The sequence below is a fragment of the Hemisphaericaspora subhashii genome (assembly GCF_019202705.1).
Source record: "Hemisphaericaspora subhashii strain CBS 10753 chromosome Unknown scaffold7, whole genome shotgun sequence".
NCBI lineage: Eukaryota > Fungi > Ascomycota > Pichiomycetes > Serinales > Debaryomycetaceae > Hemisphaericaspora > Hemisphaericaspora subhashii.
The window spans coordinates 9,612-30,232 of record NW_026057208.1 but is presented as its reverse complement, the minus strand read 5'-3'; the positions used below and the strand labels follow the sequence as shown (position 1 = coordinate 30,232).

The following is a 20,621-nucleotide window of genomic DNA, read 5'->3' as shown; positions in this document are numbered from 1 at the left end:
AAGTTTAACGATCGCAAATTTTCTAAATATAAATTTGCCATCCAAAAAAAAACCACACACAGCCGTTTGCTCTAGGGTCCAGGTGTATGTAGATTCTGATTTGATCAGCTAATGCATTTGGCTGTCAATGTGTGTTAACGTTAAATGTGTTTCTTGAACCCCAACAAGTGGAAAAGAAGCTGGTTATTATTCAAATAATATTATTTAATTGTTATGACAAGTACTGGCCTGTAAAGTTTAAAATAAAAAATAACGGAACAATTCTTCAGTTGCGAATGTGAAAGTGTCAGAAAAAAAAAATCCAAAAAAAAATAAAAAAAATAAATAATATTATTTATTAATTTAGAAACCGACACATTTTTTATTTAATAAGAAGTTTAAATATTCAAATGTCTCCTCTCCGTTTTTTTTTTAAATTCAAAATTGAATTTTCGTTTTTTTTGTGGGATTTTTTTGTCCATACCTTTTTCTGTGTTAATTTCAACATTCACATACAGAGAGACCGATTAGTTTTTGATAAAACCTATTTGAGAACTGCCAACTCTTCCGACCAGATCAAAAAAAGAATCCAAAGAACTTCCTGATCAGCTTTTTCGTGTTTACAACCCTTGGAACACAACAAAAAAAAAAACCGTTAGCATAAGGCATTTTGTGTCTGTTCCTCAAGAATAAAAAAAGAAAGACATTTTTTTCTGAGCTTTCAAAAAAAACGGACAAAAAAAAGAACAAACACTCCCCCACTATTTTAATTAGAATAAATCATTAGGAAATTCAACAGTTTACATTTTAAAAAGTCTGTCTGTTTCCTACCAAAAACGAATCATCGGAACAACTACTACGCCCACTACTACCATAAACGTAAACTATATCATACAGAGCTGGCTTCTGTCTGTCACACAAATAATAATAATACAGTACGACACAAATGTATAGCAAAGAAGAATATTCCTACAACGGTAATACCACGACTCGTACAATATCTCAACAACAGTCAAATCAACAACTGGCCATGAGTCCCCATCATCCACAACACCCTCAGCAACACTCGACTGCCTATTTCCCTCAACCAATACAAATACATACATTGCCCCCCTTGGGAATGTCACACTCTCAAATCCCACCAGGGCAACAACAACCACAACACGCTCATATACCACCGCCACCTGGAGCTCCAGCATCCATGTCATTACATCACCCAGCGTATCAAAAGTCTCCTCCAACTGCTCAACAAGGTAGTCCATTACATCCGGCTAATTTAAATAGTCCTTCAGTTGTTGCAAATGTAAATTCATCAAGTGCAATGTCAAGAAGGGGACCTTGGTCACCAATGGAAGACAAGAAATTATTAGAATTGATTGCAATATTTGGTCCTACTAATTGGGTAAGGATTTCTAATAATTTATTAACTCGTACTCCAAAACAATGTCGTGAACGTTATCATCAAAATTTAAAGCCTTCTTTGAATAGATCACCTATCACGGCTGAAGAAGGAGAATTGATTGAAAGTTTAGTTGCTAAATATGGAAAGAAATGGGCTGAGATTTCTCGTCATTTGAATGGAAGATCGGATAATGCGATTAAGAATTGGTGGAATGGAGGTGCTAATAGAAGAAGAAGAGCAAGTTTGGTGACTATTCCAAGTAATTCATCATCATCTGACGAAACTAATGCGGCTAATCATATTTCTGAATTGAAGAGAAATTCCACCAGTGCGGGAATGAATGGTAGTGGTTTTGAACATAGGCCGTCAATACCTACTACTACAGTGTTACCTCCTCCGCCTGCACCTCCAGCTTCTGCAGGAAATGTAAGTCCTTCATCCAAAGACTCAGCACCAGGATTTGGTTCATCAGTGGGCCATCCTTCTCAAGTTACACAACTTCCACAAATCTCATTCAATACTTCTATGTTTGGGAAACCAACTTTAGAAAAACGTCCATCAATTACCGAATATAATAATAACACCCCAACACCTCCACAATTAAAAACATCAAGTATAAGATCAGCTAGCTTTGATATAAATTCAACCACCTTACCACCGTTAAATCCAAGTAATAAACGAAGATTAGTAGAAGATCAATTCAGTCGTAGACATTCATTAGCTAATGGTATATTACCCCTTCCTTCAACTTCCATACATGCAAATGGATCCAATCCAAATTTATTCGCCGTTTCTTCTTCAACCAACGGAAACGTTTCACCAAATTATGGATCTCCATTATTATTAGGCTCATCAGCTATTCCATCCAGAAATAATTCCATAAGTCATTTTGAATTATTGAATAGTACTGGATCTTCAAGAAGATCAAGTTTAATAGCTGCTGGAGATTTCTTCCCTAATCCATTGAATTCTTCAACCAGTCATAAACGAAATTCATCATTTAATTCCCCATCATTACCTTCGCTGAATAGAATATCGATCTCATCTACCAATTCTGGTTTTCATACCGCTGCTACTACTGCCACAGTATCTCCATCTTCGAAACTTGGAGATAGGACGTCGAGTACTACATCGATAGATCAACCAGTGGATGAAGAAGATGAAGAGGATCCAGTGAGTAGTATAAAGAAGGATGGTGTTACTGTGGATATAAGGATTGAAGATCATGATGGAGATGTGAGTATGGGTGATGGTGATGTTGTAACCCTGGGTCCAAGATCAAAAGTAAAGATGTCTGTGTCATCTTTGCTTGATTAAGTAAGTTGAGGTGTCTGTGTCATCTTTTACTTTTTTCTGGGTTTGTGTTATTATAAAATTAAGAATGTATTATTAATTTGACCTTGTGGTTTAGTATTTTTTTCATTTCAATTTTTAGTTTCAAGACTTTTTTTTATATTATTATTGTTTTGTTTGTTTGAAAGATGACTACTTTGTCATCGTTTCCCTTTTATAAAAAAAGCATTTAGTGCCAACGTATATAGAATTTATAATAAAGTTTGACTTTGTTTTTAATCACAATTTTTTGCAATCAATTATTCTGGTAGTGCGGCTCATTCGGGATTCCAATTTTGAGACACACATTTTTGAGTCGCGACAGAAATGACGAATTTTTCTTTGCCTCTTACAACCCAGCCTCGACCCATAAATTAACTTTACAACCAAGATCACACAAGTGAATACGAACATACAATAATCAATTGATAGTCTCGAAAGTATATCATGGCTATCTCAATCAATGACCAGAAAGCCATTCTTCAAAGCTGCATCAACAACATCAATCATCAATCAAGTTTGATGAAACAATGTCTTAATGATAATCAATTATTACCAGCTTTAAAACATTGTTCAAATTTCTTAAATGAATTAAGAACCAATTCATTATCACCAAAACAATATTATGAGATTTATATGATGGTATTTGATTCACTTGAAACTTTATCCAGTTATTTAATCAGTAGTCATAATTCAAAACAAACTAAATTAGAAAAACAACGTGCTGGTGATAAAGATGTTCAAAGTCCATTTTTGGCTGATTTATATGAAATTGTTCAATATTCTGGTAATATTATTCCAAGATTATATATGATGATTGTGATAGGTACGACCTATATGTCAACCAAGGATGCACCTAAGAAGGAGATTATGAAAGATATGATTGAAATGTGTCATGGTGTACAACATCCAATTAGAGGATTGTTTTTGAGATATTATTTATCACAAAGGATAAAGAATTTATTACCATTTTCAAATAATGTTGATTTTAATGAAACTATTCAATTTTTGATTAATAATTTTATTGAAATGAATAAATTATGGGTTAGATTACAACATCAAGGACATTCACTGGAACGAGAATTAAGATATAAAGAAAGAAAAGAATTGAAGATATTGGTGGGATCTAATTTAGTTAGATTATCACAAATTATTGATGATTATACTGGAGATGTTGATTATTCTGCTATTAAATTTTATCAAGAACGGGTGTTCCCCACAATTACTGAACAAATTATTCAATGTCGTGATCATTTAGCTCAAAGTTATTTAATTGATGTTTTATTACAAATATTCCCAAATGATTTTCATTTTGCTACTTTAGATAAATTATTAAATGAAATTTTTATAAATCTTCATCCAATGTTGAAAAGAAGTGAATTGGTAAATACTTTAATTGAAAGATTTGTTTCATATAAGAAATTTACTAGTGATGTATCTAATTTATCAATTGAAGAACAATCTCAACAACAACAACAAGAAGAAGATATTGATATCAATAAACTATTTGGTTCATTTTGGTCATTTTATTTAAAAGTATGTGAATTAGATCCTGAATTACCCTTGGAAGAACATACAACACTTTTGGAATCATTAATAAATCTTTCATTAACATTTGATCCTGAGAATTATTCTAATTTAGATATTATTTATAAATATTCCGCAGAAAAAGTATCAAACAATAAGTCAGGAAATGAAGAAGAAGAAATGTGGATGCAGTTATTAATTGTTCCAATTAATCATTTTAAATCTATTAAAACATTATTTAAATTAGAATTTTTTTATGAATTTTATTCAAAATTATCAAATATTGGTTTACAAAAACAAATATCTTTAGCTATTGTTGATAAGATATTATCACTTATTGAAGAAAATGATAATGAACCTGATTATCTTGTTGATGTGAGTGAAATCGATGGGATATTTAAATATCTTTTAGTATTAATTAAAGATTCACTGGGACAATTAAACACGGCAAAGAATTTGGGAATTACTAAGACTATTAAGATTAATAATAATGAAAAGACATTAACACCAGAATTTCTTGAAATTCAAGAAAAGATATGTAAAATACTTCAACTAGTTGAAATTTCCCATGATCCATTGAAAAATATTTCAAATTTAATGTATATTAGAAAGAAATATTTAAATAAAAGTTTTGAAAATATTATATATACTTATCCAACATTAATTTCCAGAATTTTATATAAATTGAAATTAATTGGCTATGTTAATTTACAACAACAACAAAAGAAGAACAACAACAACAAACAAAACAAGAATAATAATTTAGATTTATTAATCACATCAAATTTCAAAAACTTATCAGTAATTATCGATGAATTATATCAATATCATCAAGATTATTCCGCAGAATTAATTCTCAATATCTATTTAAACATGGCATCAATAGCTGATCAACTCAAACAAGAATCAATCTCCTACGAATTATTCACCCAATGTTTTGTAGTCTATGAAGAAAACCTAATCCTAAATGTCCATTCCAATAAGCATCAACATATCCACCATATCAATCCCCATGATCCATTTGAAGCTGGATCTCTGGCATATTCATCAATTTTGGCCATAGCTAATACTTTGAATAAGACGAGATATTTTAATAAAGCGAATTATGAAAATTTGATTACGAAATTGACATTATATGGATCTAAATTGTTGAAGAAACAAGATCAATGTCGTTCGGTGTATTATTGTGCTCATTTATGGTGGTGGTGTGAGACTTTGTTAGAGCCGGGAGAAGTTTCACCTACTGTTGNTGCTCATTTATGGTGGTGGTGTGAGACTTTGTTAGAGCCGGGAGAAGTTTCACCTACTGTTGCTAAACCAAAGAAAGAAAAGGAAACAAAGGCTGAAGTTGAAGAGAAGACATCAGAAGACAATGAAGAGGAAGTGGAAAGGGTTGAGGTTGAACAAGCCGAGGATGAGATATTATTATATCGTGATGGAAAACGTGTATTAGAATGTTTACAAAAATCACTTAGAGTAGCTGATTCATGTATGGATCCATATCTTTCACTTAAATTATTTATTGAAATTTTAGGGAGATGTTTAATATTTAATATTTATGGAAATGGATTAATTGATTCTAGATATATTAATGGATTAATTGATTTGATAAAGACGAATATTGAGAATTTGAGAGATGATGATGATTCAAAAGTGATTGATGAGAATATTGGGGGGAACACAGGTGGTAGACCATATGGAGATTTAAATAAGAATAGTGAGGATGGGGGTGGTGACGAGGATGGAAAAGAGGCATTCTTATTTAGACAGAGTCAAAGATTGTTTAATAGGACTTTAAGATATATTACTGAACAACAAGAAATTGAAAATCGATTTGAAGGTGTGATTGTATAGAGTACAAAATAGTTTTAGTAGTTTGTATATACAGTAAATTGAATGTATAAAAGTGATATGATTCGATTACGGAGAGCCAAAGATTACACACTACACGTGTAATTGGCTAATTGCTTAAAAATAGATCAGGCTGTGCAACGTTCTCTTCTTAATGAAACAATGCTGAAATGATAAGGGATAAAAATTATTTGCAATTTGATTGTTACATTGAAAATCTATTTATATAAATTGAATTTATAGATAAATTTGCAATAATTGGGCGCAAAATTTGACAGACCAAAAGAAAAAAGCACAACAAAATTTAGTATTTTAATAAACCGTAAACAAATCACTTTGAATAACGCATTATCCCATGATTTTGTAAGTTAAAGTTAAAAAGCTTAATATAATTACACGATTATTAATTTACAAACGAGATTAGATAGGTGGCAAGGTATTTGACGAACAAGAATAGAATAAAATTAGTGTGGCTGTTTGCTGTTATTAATACGCGCCAAGGAGAATGAAACAAGGCTATTTAAAATTAGAACTAAAAGCCACTAACTGTTGTTAGCAATCAAAACAAAACAACGTGTATTTCCGTACCATCCAACAAAGAAAAAAGAAATTTCAAAGAAGAAAGAATAAATGATATTGATGTTCCCTTGTTATACAAATCACAGAAAATGTATTCGTTCTTTTTTCGTCATAACAAATATTAGACTTGGCAATTAAAAACGTTAAGGTTTTTAGCTTAAAATCTTAAATCTAGTTTGTAGTTATGGGATTAAATTAGTTTATTATTGATGTTTGGATGTAAACAACTTTTTTCTTGTGTGTGCGAAGATTGTTTTATTGGGTGTGGTTTGATACACTTTTTTATATACAGGAGATTACAGTGTTTTTTTCTTAATTTACTCCTTGTTATTGTTCTGCAACATTAAATAATTAATTCCCCAAGCCTCCCTCCTTAGTAAAATTTTATTATTATCATTTCATCCCCTTATCATCCCATTGGTTGTCATTTTTTAATTTATAAATTTAAACTTCACCCTTTTTCTTCATTTCATATTTCATTTCTTTTATATTTAATCATTAGAAGGTTAATTAAAGAAATGAGTCATAAAGCAAGAGATTCCTCTTTTTGGAATATGTTGCAATATGGTAGACCATCTACTCCTTTATTAGAGGATACTGATAATATTACAACCGAAATACCCGAACAACAACAACAACAACAACAACAACAACAACAACAAAACTATTATGATTCTGATGATGATGCTGATGATGAAAAGAAACCATTCTTATCAAATGAAAAGATTGATTTAGAAGCAAATAATAATAATGAAGAACATATTTATAGAAAGAAAAAGAAGAATCATCATTCATTCCTTAAAATATCAATTTTATTAGTAAGTTTTTACTTATTTTATTTCTTATATAATATTCATGATGATATTAAATTAACTTTATTTAATCATCATAAACATGGATGTCATCGTGGTCATAAGAATATTGACAAGACTAAAATCACCGGTGTTTCAAACCCTTTAAGTAATGTCTTTAGTATTGTTGATACTGGCTCATTCACTGGTCCTCAAAAAAGTATTGCTGTATCAAACCCCTTTGTCGTCCGTCCAAATTATGGTGAATCTAAATACAATACCGTCTTGATAGATCATACATTTGGTCAATCTTGGGGGGTTCCAGCTATTCTGAAATTTAATCCACCTTCAGATATTGAATATAATAAAGTTGTATTAACTTTACATACAGAAGTTGATGGAGTTCAATATGATAGATTGGCTAATTTATTTGTTAATGGGGTTCAAATTTGGAGAACTTCAACTATTGAACCAGGTGGAAGAAGTGCTTTTAGTGAATTTAAAAAAGATGTTTCCAAATATTTGAAATTATTTAAAGGTGAAACTGCAGAAATTATGTTTCAATTGGATAATTTAGTTACTCCTGGATTAACTGGGGAATTTAAGATTTTATTAAGTGTTGACTTGTATAATTCAACTACCTGGCATCATGATCATGGTCACCATGATCACGATCACGATCACGATCACGATCACGATCACGATCACGATCACGATCACGACGGCGATCACGACCACGATCACGATCATGATCACGACCACGATCACGATCATGATCACGATCACGATCACGACCACGATGGCGATGACGATAAAGATAAAGAGATGTCAAAGGAACACTTCCGTCATGAAGAACATGGTGAACACAAAAAAGGTAAACATGGTGAACACAAAGAACATGCCAAGCACGGAGAACATGGCAAACATGGAAAGCATGGCAAGAATGGTAAGCATGGTAAACATGGTAAACATGGTAAGCATGGCAAACACGGAAAGCACAGAAAAGGTGAAGATAACCACGACCACAAAAAACCAGAAGAAGGATTAATCATATATGAACCAAGAGATAATGAACCTCATAGAAGACCACCCAAGAAATTCTTTGAAAGGCTTAGAAGAGATCGTGAAATTTTATCAATTAGAAAGCCAGCTGATGGAATCTATCCATTAACTTTTAATTCAAATCCTGAAAAACCACCTGTTCTTTATATTCCTTCTGATAAACTTCAAATCAATTTACCTACTGTTCCAAAGAATACTACCCGTTTAATTCTTTCAATTTTCACCAGTGGTAATGCAGCTGAAGAATTCTGGTATACTAATGTTTTGGATAAATATAAAGATCATTTCGCCGATAATGGACATGAATTTATTGGAAGAGGTCCAATTAGAATCGTGAATGTTTATTTCAATAATGAAAAGATTGCCGTCCAAACTCCACAACCAGTTATTTTCACTGGTGGAATTTCTCCTGCGTTGTGGTCACCTGTAGTTGGAATTGATGCTTTTGATGTTCCTTCCATTGATGTTGATGTTTCTGGATTATTACCATTATTATGGGAAGGTAGTGCTATTAAGGATAAAGTATTAGAAATTGAAATTAGTAATGGATTAGGTGAAACTGGACATGATGATTCAAGCTCAGTTAATCTGAATTGGATTACTTCTGCTAATTTATTAACTTATGAAAATGATCAAGTTATTGATGCTTCTGGTGAAATTCTTAATATTGATAGTTTGAGTAAGGCTAAAGTAGTTTCATTTGCTCCTCCATTCACTCATTCTTTCCAACAAATAATCTCCGGTGTTTTTAATGCTGAACTCGTATCCAAATTTAACTTCACTTTGAAAGATGGCAAGAGTTTATTAACAACAGTTGAAGCTTACACTAAAGCCAAAGTATCAAATGTTCAAGCATATTTGAAAGGAGGTGATAATCAACATGTAGTACATGTCGGACATTCTGAAAAATCAATCTTGATCAAGCATGATAAATTCAAACATCCATCTTCATCTTCCGACGACGAACCTTCAAAACCACCCAAGAAACATCTTCATCCAATCATTGAAGCAGTGAATATCTCATCCGTTTATCCATTAGTTCTTTCTTTGGTTGAACATCAAACTGAATCCGTGCCTGGTGAATTATTTGAAATTGAATTCGATGTTAAACTCACGAATGCAAAGGTTACCGAAGTTAAATTCGGTCCACCTCCACATCATCATAAGAAAGGAGACAAACCACATCCACCACCTCCACATCATAAGAAAGGAGACGAATCACATCCACCACCTCCACCTCCACATCACAAAGGTGACAAGCATAAGAAACCAAGACCAGGATTTAAAGTCACAGTATCCCAGAATGGTACTTCGACATATGTATTATCCCCCCGTGGAAATCACGGATTTGGAGGCTTGAGAACCAAATATGAAATCAAGGGTGGATTTGACAAAAAACATCAACATCATTATTCTAGGATTGTTGATGCCGTCAATGGAACTATTGTCAGGGATGATGTTGATCATGACACAAAGAGAAAAGAAAGAAAACATAAACATCAAGGTGGTCATGATGATTTAGGTGAGATGGTTATGAATGTTGTGAATGATCATGAGAATCTTGGAGACACTAAGGTTTTGACGATGAAACTTGCTGATTTAGTCAGGTCTAGTGTTTTTGGAAAACACCACCACCATCATCATCGTAGTTGGATTGGAAGACAATTGGCTAAGATTGGAAGGTTTTTTAGACATATTTTCTGTGGTGCTCATAGAAGAGGAGAGGGTGAACATGGACATGGACATGGACATCATGGACATGGGGAAAGAAAGGAATATGGTGGATATGGCAGAAAGGAACACGGACATGATGGACATAGACCCTGCAGGAAGGGGATGCGCGGAAACGGACCACATCATGGTGGAGAGGAACATAGAGGTGGTCATAGGAGAATGAGAATTGGAGGATTTTAACCTGATGCTTATTTTTAACTTTTTTTTATTGTTTACTTAATTAACAGTATCTTTATTCTTTATGTAGCTATTTAGTGTAGTCACAATAATGTTTATTTGTTTTATTAACCAAATCCAGCCCATTCGATTGAGAATGCAATTGGCGAAACTTCAGAATGTAATTCTTCTTCTAAACTTTGATGTTCAGACTTTTGGGATGAACTTGTGGAAGTATCCATTATGATCATATTTTTCTTCACTCCAGTCGCCAATCTTCCTCCGACAATAATTTCATTCAAATCAACAAAATCAAACTTGACAATCGAATAAGAATGATATCGTAATGGATCACCGGGATATATAACCAAATCTCCACCAAATTTCAATCCGGGACTAATATAATATCCCAAGCTTTTTAAATGTTTGAATTTATGATATCCTGATAAGAATTGATCTTGAGTACATGATCCATTTCGTAAATAATCAGAAATATATTCTTTGAGGGGAACAATACATGTCGAAATAAGTTCTTCATTCTCATCATCATCATTATCCAGATCACAATTCTTGATTATATTAAAATTAGCCACCTCTTCCTGTGCTTTATTTCCCAAACTAATCTTATTCAGATTCTTAAACCCAGCTTGTGTCTTCAAATTACGATATTTCAATTGATCAACCAACACTCCAAACCCATTCTCAACAAGCCAGACTACTTCCCAGACTATCAACTTTAAAGGAATCGATAGGAATAGATTCTGTTGGGGATATTGGGGGAGTGTACCTATTAAGATCCCTAGGATTCCATGCTCATCTCGAAGTCGTTTTATGGTTTCGAGGTTGAATATTAATACTTCTGGATTTTGTCCACGGTTTAATAAGGGGAGGTGGATTGGTCTGGGAGTGGTGGTGATGGCGGAGGTGGGAGATGGAGGCGGTGTTATATCATTTTCCATTACGAGTTTAGAGTTTGATGTTGTTGTGTTATAAAATGGAGAAGTAATGGTAAATCAGATTTAATTTTTTTTTCTATGACAGGGATATGGAAGCGCAACGAAAATTAGGGACACTCTACAATCCATAATGATAATTGAATTCTATATATCTACCCTGAGCTATGAATCTCTCTATGATATGGTGTTAAGAGCAAGCCCTTAGTACAGGTACGATATCTACAGAAAATTAATTTGTGAGTTGGCGGCTTCTTCATTGAGTATTTTACAAAGCAAAATCAACTTTTTTGCAACCACTTACCATTTGAAGATGAGTTGAATAATTGAAAAGAAACAAGTAACACCTTATAATTTTTATTAAGAGAATCTATAAACCTGTAATAAACAATAATTAATAAGGATAAAACTAAAAATACATAACAAACCCCGTCCCCAATTAGAAATTGTCTAAATCATGAATAACCATACCAGCAATTGCAGCCGATAATAAAGTTGCAATCATACCGCAATATAAAGCAGACATAATTGTTTGTGAAATATCTTTAGCTCTAGAATTATTAGTTAAAGTATTCAAAACACCCAAAGTAATACCCAAAGAACCTAAATTGGCAAAACCACAACAAGCATAAGTAGCAATTAAAGTACCTCTCTTTGACATTTCATTAAATGGTGCTTCAGTCATTAATAAATTATAAGCAACATATTCATTTTGAATAAACTTATAAGCAAGTAATTTAGAAACATGTAAGATTTCATTACGTGGAGTACCTAATAAGAATCCCAATGGATAGAAAATATAGGATAACATTAATTCTAAAGTTAATCCATTAATATTCCAGAAATTACCAAACCAAGTTAAGATACCGTTGATAAGAGCAACCAACCCAATAATACACATACATTGAATCATCATAGTACCAGCAATCTTTAAACCCAAAGTAGCACCTTGAGAGAAAGCTTGCAAGACATTATGAGGTTGATCTTGACTATTTGAATCCTTGGCTGCTTTTGGAAGAATAACTTTACCATTGGAGATTGGAGTATCCATTTCAGGATATCTTAATTTCGAAACTGCCAAAGAAGCAGGAATGGACATAACACAAGAACTGACTAAAGCTTGAGCATTCAAACCTAATCCAATATATCCAACCAAAACTGAACCGGAAATAGTAGAAAACCCAGAAGTCATAACTTGATGTAATTCAGCATTAGTTAAATATGGCATCAAATCTTTAATCAAGATAGCAGATTCACCAATACCAATGAATGGAGATGCAGCAGCAGTAATAGCTTCAGCACCAGAAACACGTAATGACCAAAAGAAAAAGTATGCAAACTTACCAATGGCCCATTGGATAACACCATAGTAATACCAAATATGAACAAAAGCAACGAAGAAAGCAACGGCAGGTAAGACACCAAAGAAGAAATTACCCATGTTTGCAATTTCAGTACTTGTTAAAAAGGCAACCCCATCTTTTGCAAAACCCAATAATTCACGAGCTAAGGTGGAAATAAAGTTGAAAACATCATAACCACACTTAGTTCTCAAGACAAACAAAGCAACAATAAATTGCATTAACATTCCACCAATGACAGTATTCCATCTAATATGCTTTGGATTTCTTGAAGTGACAAACAAACAGAAAATAGCAACAATACAACCAAAGAACGAAACGGCACGATCTTCTCTCTTTGAGAATTCAGTTTCAGATGGAATAAAAGTCCCCAATAAAATAACTCCAACAGTGACAGTAGCTCCAGCTAATAATCTTTGATATCTTTCACGGAATAATTTATTATAAATAATATCACAAGCGAAATCCCAAACAAATTTAACGTATTGTAATAACCAAGGCAAGATTCTACAATGCCATGAGATCAATCTAACCATAGCCATACCCCAAAAGACTGTTGGGATTAACCATTCGGAACGATGCTTACTTTGGATAATAATGGATAACCACCAAGCAGTAAAGAAACAGCCTAAAAAGATATGGAAAGCTAATTTATACCAAGGGAATTTAGTTTTAATTTTTTGACTCCATGAAACTCTTTCTGGCTTGCTGACAGCAGTATCTACTTCATGGGCCATTTCAAGGTCTTCGACTTTTTCCTTACCTAATTCTAAATCAGTTTGGGACTCAGGATAGTATTCAGAGATAGAGCTTGCGTCCTGTTCTGGTTCTGAATTGTGTTGTTGTTGTTGAGTAGACATTTCTGTTTGTTTATAATTAGGGTGCAAAAAATTTGGACTTCTATAAAATAATTTTGTATTTGTAAGGGGAGTTACAAAATTAATGAACGGATTGAAGATAAGATTTGTGGTTGTGACTCAAGAGGTAATATGACATGCGCCGTTGAAACTCAAACTAATATACAAAAGAAAGAGATAGAAGAGATGTGAAAAGTGAAATTTATCAATTGAAAGAGAATTGGAAATTTCAATCTCTATTTAAACTTTTTCAAAAAATATATCAAATGCAAAATTTTTTTCTTTTCTTTTTTTGGAATTTTAAGGTTTGGGTTTAATCCACAAAACAATGGGACAAGAGCTCATCACACGATTGTTTTCTTTCCTTTGTTACGGGAATGTGAAGACATAATACGCGATATGGGGGGCATTAGTTTCCCATTGAGAAATCATACCATGATGAATGGCTTAAATAATATTTTATTTCTTGGGCTTTTTTTTGTTCTGCAAACTTGAATTATTTTTTTTTGCCGTGCAGGGAGTTATTCCATAAATTATCCGAAGTGAGAAAAAATAATTTTAACAGGCAATTTTCCGATGATTTTTGCCATTTTGAAAAAGAAATACGGCAAAACACAAAATGATGTCACAGAACTAGCATATTAAACGAAAAACTTTTTCACTACGGCACGTTGTTCAAATGACCTTGATCTAAAAATTTACGAGCATTATTAGCTGTTTGAATCATCTCATGCTCATGGAAAGTTCAAAAGATAAGAAGGGTGATGGATTAATGTTAATTGAAAAAGAAGAAAAGCGGAGATTTTTGATTTTGATTTGATTTGTCGCTGTTCGAGGGTTAAAAATTGTAATTGGGCTTACTTGAAAGGGCATTCAACTGCGTTTGGAACGAATTTCATAATAATATGCACACTTCCACCTTGTCACTTTTTTTCTTGATTTAATTAATTAATTAAGGTTTCGGCATACGAGAGATGAGAAGTTGACAATTGAAAGGCATCAAATTGTTCCCGCGGGCATCGATTGTACTTCAACAATAATCTATAATACAATTGTTTGGTATTGTGGGGTATATTTATTTCGCCGAGCACTCTGGATCAAGTTAAAATACAATGGAGAGATTGTCTACTCTTAAGCTTTGTAATTATAAACTGTTCATTCATTTCTATATAATTTTATTAACTATCATGCCAAAAAATATTCACCCTCCTTCCCGCAAATACACTAATCATTAATTATAATTAAAATCGTCCTTATCTTGTTCACTTCTATATTTATCCCTCTTCTCAATCATATGCCTGGAATCCACTTTATTACTCAACCCCATTAAAGTCTTGGATAACGCCTCAGTTGTACCAATCATAGGTCTGATAAGAATGATCGGTGAATTCCGAAGGACAGTTGCCATTGATTCTTGGAAGGATTCTGATTCATTCAATTCATTCTTGAGGTTAACCAATTGCTTCCCTGTCAATTTCAAATTCCTACCAATAGATTTATATGCTGATTTAAGTCCCTGCTTAATATTTTCTGGTTGGTTTGAATATAAACTAACCAACTTTTCTTGAAGTTCATCCTCATTGTCATATGCATAGATATCATATTCTTCTTCATCCTCATCCTCATCTTGATCCAAATCTTCAAAGTCTTCGTCAACATATTCTTCATCAATAGCATTACCTCGCTTCTTGTGCTTGCCTTTGTCGTGATGTTCAGAAGGTGCCAACAAAAAAATTGATTTATTCAATAATTCCTTATCAAATTCGCTATCTTCTTCTTCTTCGTCCAAGTCAAGATAAGAATATAATTTTCGTCCATCATATTGATCTTTGCCCATTTTGCTTTTACTGGCTCTACTCAAAATCTCAGAACTAATTAATAAGCTTTTATGCCCTTTGAATGCATCCTTATCAGTTACTTGTTCAAACTCTGGCTCTTCTGATTCCTGTCTTTTATTTCTTTTCTTGCTTCTATTCGATATTCTTGCTGATGACCCTTCCCCTCCTAATAATTCTTCACCTTGTTCCAATAAAACTTGAGTTCCTGAAGCTAACTTGACACCGAGATTCAATAATTCATAACCTGTAGTTTTGGCAAATGATGATGTTCCCTTTTGAAGACTTCTTAGCAACCTACCATCCTTTTTATATTCTGCTATAGGTATTGCAATCAAATCTTTAAATCCACCACCAATATTAAAGACAGAACGTAATGGAGCAACACCCGAAATTATTCCAATCACTTTTGCCAGCTGGAAAACAGGTGCATAGGCTTTTCCTAAACCGATTCCTATCTTATCCATTCCTAAAACACCATATAATTTTGTACTGGGAAGAGTTAAGGATGAACCGTCTAAAATAAAGAAATTCGCAAATTCGGCAGCTTTCCCAGAACGTAAACCAACATAATCAATCTTCTTCGGTTTGTAATCAAGCTTCACCTTAATAGAACCAATAGATAATTTTTGGATATATGCAATTTCATCCATTGGCAACGAGAATCTTTCATCTTGAAATTCGAAGAATCTAGTTAAGAAGTCTAACGTATCTTGATCAACATGTAACCGCAAAGGTAAAAGCGACACACTAATCACTGCGTCGCTAGCAACTATCTTTGGATCCGGACGAACATTCACAATAGATAAACGAACCATACTTGTTCCTATCTCCCTTTCTCCCAAACTATTCATATAACTTAAGATTTTATTCCAAGTAGATGAAGGTACATTATCATATATGGTCACAGTCCCTAAACGGGCATCAATTGCACTCATGGTTTCATATTCCATAGTGGGATCAGTGTCGTCCACTCTAGGATCTCTAGTTGAAAACACATTAACATTAACTTCCACATTCTTTAAATCAACAAGAACTTTATAGTTGGTCGATCTTCTTAATTTCAAATTCTTGTAGTTTTTACCTAATGCAATATTTGCTTGGATCTTCTTATTTTCCTCTGGACTCACTTCTGAATTAGATTCAATTCGACTATTAATCTCTTCTGCTAAATGTGACATAGCTGTCTTTTTAGGAGCAAGGACATGAATTGATTGAAATAAGGTTTCTTCATATAAGGATTCTTCTTCTTCTGGCTCAGCACTTTTCTCCTCCTTGATATCAAACTTAACACTTGGACCAGGTTTAGTTTTAGCCTCATGCTTGGCTGACTTCTTGCAAGCTACTGCCTCGTGTTTAGCTTGGGCTTCGAATCTCTTCACAGCTCCTTTGATTGCTTTTCGAGTTTCCTTCCAATCATATCCATCATGAAGATATATCTTCGTCTTTGAAAGGTTGATATTAATCTTAACGGGATCAACATGATGATCCTTGTATGTTGAACTCTTGTCATCGTTTTTATCGAAATGTTCTTCTTCAAATACTAGCGACGATCCACCTTGCGATTCACTATCACTGGAATTTGGTTTCAGTAAACCCTTTTTGTTGTCATTAATATCCATCTGAGCAAATGATTCCAATAGTTCCGAAAATTCATTCATTTCAATACCTTCCAATAAATTCACTTTATGATCTAATTTTATTCTCATTCTATCCTTCTCTGTAAAATCAATTGGTAATTTCAAATCATTAATCAATTGAAGTATAACATTGGTCGAATCTGCACATAAGTTAACCTGATGTTCATCCGAATTGACTTTAATATCAACCAATGCTAAATTCTCCCTAATTCCCAACTTTTCATTTCTTTGTTTGATCTCCTCCACATCGATATTAAAAGTTATACCTACATGAGTACAATTCACGGTTCCGAACTGAATATATCCTTGTTGTAAATAATAATCAAGCGGTGACGTATACGCAAATGGTAATTTCGAAGTCTGAATACGGGACTTTCCCTTCTCTTTCTCGGTTTTAATCACATTATTGACATCATCAATTAATAATCCAGCTAAATTCCTAAATGAACATTTGATATAAAACTGATTGATACCAGCTGCAAAATCAGCATTCCCCTTGCTTACAAATATACAAGCCTTACAATTCAATCTTCCAGGAGTTAAGCCAATCATACAATCATACAAAGTGTATCGTATATCCAATCTATTCAGTGCTGAGGATTTAGAATCTGGTGTAACTTTCTCAATAATCTCTTCTTCAACCGTGTCAATAATAGATTCTTCATCATCTAATAGCAGAAGCCAATTAGTATAATATTCAACAAGTAAATTTCGTACCACAATCTCAAGGGAATCGGACTTTTCTGTTGATTTAAACCTCAATAATATCAAAGGGAATTCAAATTCGGTAATTGGCTTATCTTGATATTGATAGATGAAATTCTCAACTTTATTGTCATCTGATCTTCTTGTTACTTTGAGGGATAAAATAGCCCCATGAATGTCTTGTTTTAGTTGATATAATGAAAGATCATTCAACACGATATGTATATCACCAAACTTCTGTAGCACCAGGGCTATTCTTATTTCTATTTCCTTTATAGTAAAATTAAATTTTGCCAAATTAAACCGGCTAGTATTCAAGAAGCTCCCCGCGCCAGTCCCAAACCCGGGTCCAATACGCCGTACCTGTTTTCTAGAAGTATACATTGATGCAGCCATGGATATTGAATTGGATAATTTGGAATATTTGGAACGCCTTTCATCAAGAAAAGAATTCTCCAACGAATTAGATTGGGCTGATGATAATTCACCAAATTTGGAAACTAACAGAGATATCCTCTCTCCGATAAATTTCAAATTCTTTAACGGGATATTACAGATAATCTTTTGGATAATTAGATTTATATTAGAACTCATGGTAGTTGCTCTTGGTAACGTGTTTGAATTTGCTGAAATATGAGCGGAATGTAAATATCCTTTAAAATCTCGATTTTTGGTATATAATGCAATATCATTAATCGTAACAACGCCTTCATCAAACACCCCCCCTCGTATACTATTGAAAAGAATCTTGGATATACTTAATTGATCTTGAAGTGAATTATACTTGATTGGGAAGATTATACTCTGCAACTTTAAATCATCAGCCACCAAGACATCAACAAATACAGATGCTGTTTGCACAATAAATTGATCTTTGGATGTCACCTTCTTATCCTCATGTTCCATCTTCAGTAACCTACTTGTTAATTTCGCTTCTTGATTATGTATATTGTCAATAGTTGTCTTCAAAATGTCAAACTCTTCGATTACTGTTTTCAATGAAATCCCAAAATTTGCAAGAATCAATAAACTTTGAAGGTCCAAGTTGACATAGGCAGCTTTAGCACATAGCACAGTTGTTTCTATACTTGTAGTATTGTCTTCAATCTTTTGAAATACCTCAAACCGAATATCTGCTTTATTGGCTACAGCTGACGTGACTGAAGTTGCTGACAGTATACTCACAGGAGTGGACGGACGAGGAGGCATTTGTTGTTCTTGTGGTTTCTCAAAACAGAATATATTCGTAATCTCTCCGTTGTTGACTCTAACAATTTTGAATGTCTCAATTCCTCCAAATAACAAAAGTTCACTCTTTTGCCTTACGCTTATGTTATGCAATACAATATTGATTCCATTCGAACAAGAAAACTCTCCATTTGGATTTAAGGCTGAAGTAGCACTAATTACGAAATTTCCAATCCGTAACTTCTTAAACAATTGAACATCATCGTTGGTTGTCTTCTCTTGTTCTTCTAGGATTGAGTCATTTTCATTTGCATATTGTGGGAACTTCTCCGAAGGCAATTTCTTTTCATTCATCGTCGTCGTTTGATTCATTCTTCGTTTCTGATAACTCTTAAACCTTAAACTACGCGTTATTCCCTGGAAAATTGAAACCAAAGTTGGTGTTAAAGGAGTACATGCAACATTAATATTCCCAACTATGACTTCTAGATTTGCTATTTCTTGCAATCCTTCAAATTCAATACTACATTGATCCATATGAAATATTATTGGAGGATCCTTTTCATTATCATCTTCAATTTTGTTATCAATCCCTTCTTCGTTATGTGCATCTGGTGCAGCGGTAGCTGCAGACTTTTCAAAAGATTTGGATGTGGCACTCATATATATAGAACTAGCTTCTTCATGAGTGAAAACCATGCTATTAACTAAATCATCACCATAATCGTCATTTTCATTATCCGATGTATCTTCTCTCTCTTCAAGATCTTGATCCTCTTGATTTTCATTGGTGGATGTCGATACATTATCAAATTGCCCAGGGTTCACAATTGGTTTTAAAGTTTTCAATCGTACCCCAGCCACGTTGACATTTCTTGACCCATTTATTGTATCTATTGATATTCGATCAACTTCTAGTACCATATCTGTCAACTCTGACACTATTTTGATTTTAAGATCTATTATTCTCACTTGTATCCTCAGCAATGCAATTTCTACAGCCCGTTGCATAACTCCTCCTAATGTGGATGTCTTTGTAGATGTTGCTGAATCAGATTGAGAAGGAGTAGGTGTATCTCTCTTCAGTTCATCCTTTGTTTCTTCTCCACCTTCAGAATGTTCAATTTCATCACCTTCCTCATCCTCTTCTCCCTCATCTTCTTCATTTTCAAACATGACAGTATGTGCCAAATCCGCCGTGCTTTGTGCCAACAGAAACAGCACCTGATTTGCAATCTCACTAGGATCAATCTCAAAATCAGGTGAAACAACCACTTCTAAATCTTTAGCCTCAACCTGAATCCCTCCATAATTGGCTAATGCGCTTAATTCCAATACTCCAATCTGTCCATATCGTAGATTACATCCAGGTAATTTCCCTACTTTTTCTGGATCGATGGAAATATCTTTAAGGATTATTGAACTTAGGGAGACTTCTTCTAGATTGGGGAGATCAATCTCTGATAATAATGATATTTGTTGTAGGACATATAATAGAAGTCTTTTCTGTATATTTTGGGGTATCCACTGTGGACTCATTGATGATTCATGTGATGTTGTGTATGTATGTATGTATTTGTAATTGGAGTTTAGTTGTCTATACTTTTGTGGAGTTACTGATTGTTGGTTGTAAAAAAAAGGAACACACAAAAAAAAACACCAGAACGCC

General features: G+C 33.4%; 6 protein-coding genes across 6 annotated transcripts; 3 read left to right on the top strand and 3 right to left on the bottom strand. All coding sequences in view use genetic code 12, as the record gives it.

Annotated features, from left to right (window-relative positions):
- Positions 1-925: 925 nt before the first annotated feature.
- Positions 926-2,698, top strand: J8A68_000506 (uncharacterized protein; the record flags this gene model as incomplete). The annotated part of the gene is made up of 1 exon (XM_049409109.1): positions 926-2,698. The coding sequence occupies one exon, from the start codon at positions 926-928 to the stop codon at positions 2,696-2,698; it is 1,773 nt and encodes a 590-aa protein (XP_049266115.1).
- Positions 2,699-3,235: 537 nt separating this feature from the next.
- VPS35 (retromer subunit) lies at positions 3,236-6,094 on the top strand (the record flags this gene model as incomplete). The annotated part of the gene is made up of 1 exon (XM_049409098.1): positions 3,236-6,094. The coding sequence occupies one exon, from the start codon at positions 3,236-3,238 to the stop codon at positions 6,092-6,094; it is 2,859 nt and encodes a 952-aa protein (XP_049266114.1).
- A 1,094-nt stretch (positions 6,095-7,188) lies between these two features.
- PNG2 (Png2p) lies at positions 7,189-10,437 on the top strand (the record flags this gene model as incomplete). The annotated part of the gene is made up of 1 exon (XM_049409087.1): positions 7,189-10,437. The coding sequence occupies one exon, from the start codon at positions 7,189-7,191 to the stop codon at positions 10,435-10,437; it is 3,249 nt and encodes a 1,082-aa protein (XP_049266113.1).
- Positions 10,438-10,541: 104 nt separating this feature from the next.
- J8A68_000503 (tRNA splicing endonuclease subunit) lies at positions 10,542-11,372 on the bottom strand (the record flags this gene model as incomplete). Its single annotated transcript, XM_049409076.1, has 1 exon — positions 10,542-11,372. One exon carries the CDS (start codon positions 11,370-11,372, stop codon positions 10,542-10,544), a length of 831 nt encoding a protein of 276 aa, XP_049266112.1.
- Positions 11,373-11,805: 433 nt separating this feature from the next.
- Positions 11,806-13,587, bottom strand: CNT (Cntp; the record flags this gene model as incomplete). The annotated part of the gene is made up of 1 exon (XM_049409065.1): positions 11,806-13,587. One exon carries the CDS (start codon positions 13,585-13,587, stop codon positions 11,806-11,808), a length of 1,782 nt encoding a protein of 593 aa, XP_049266111.1.
- Positions 13,588-14,815: 1,228 nt separating this feature from the next.
- Positions 14,816-20,491, bottom strand: SPO72 (Spo72p; the record flags this gene model as incomplete). Its single annotated transcript, XM_049409054.1, has 1 exon — positions 14,816-20,491. One exon carries the CDS (start codon positions 20,489-20,491, stop codon positions 14,816-14,818), a length of 5,676 nt encoding a protein of 1,891 aa, XP_049266110.1.
- Between the last annotated feature and the right edge of the window lie 130 nt (positions 20,492-20,621).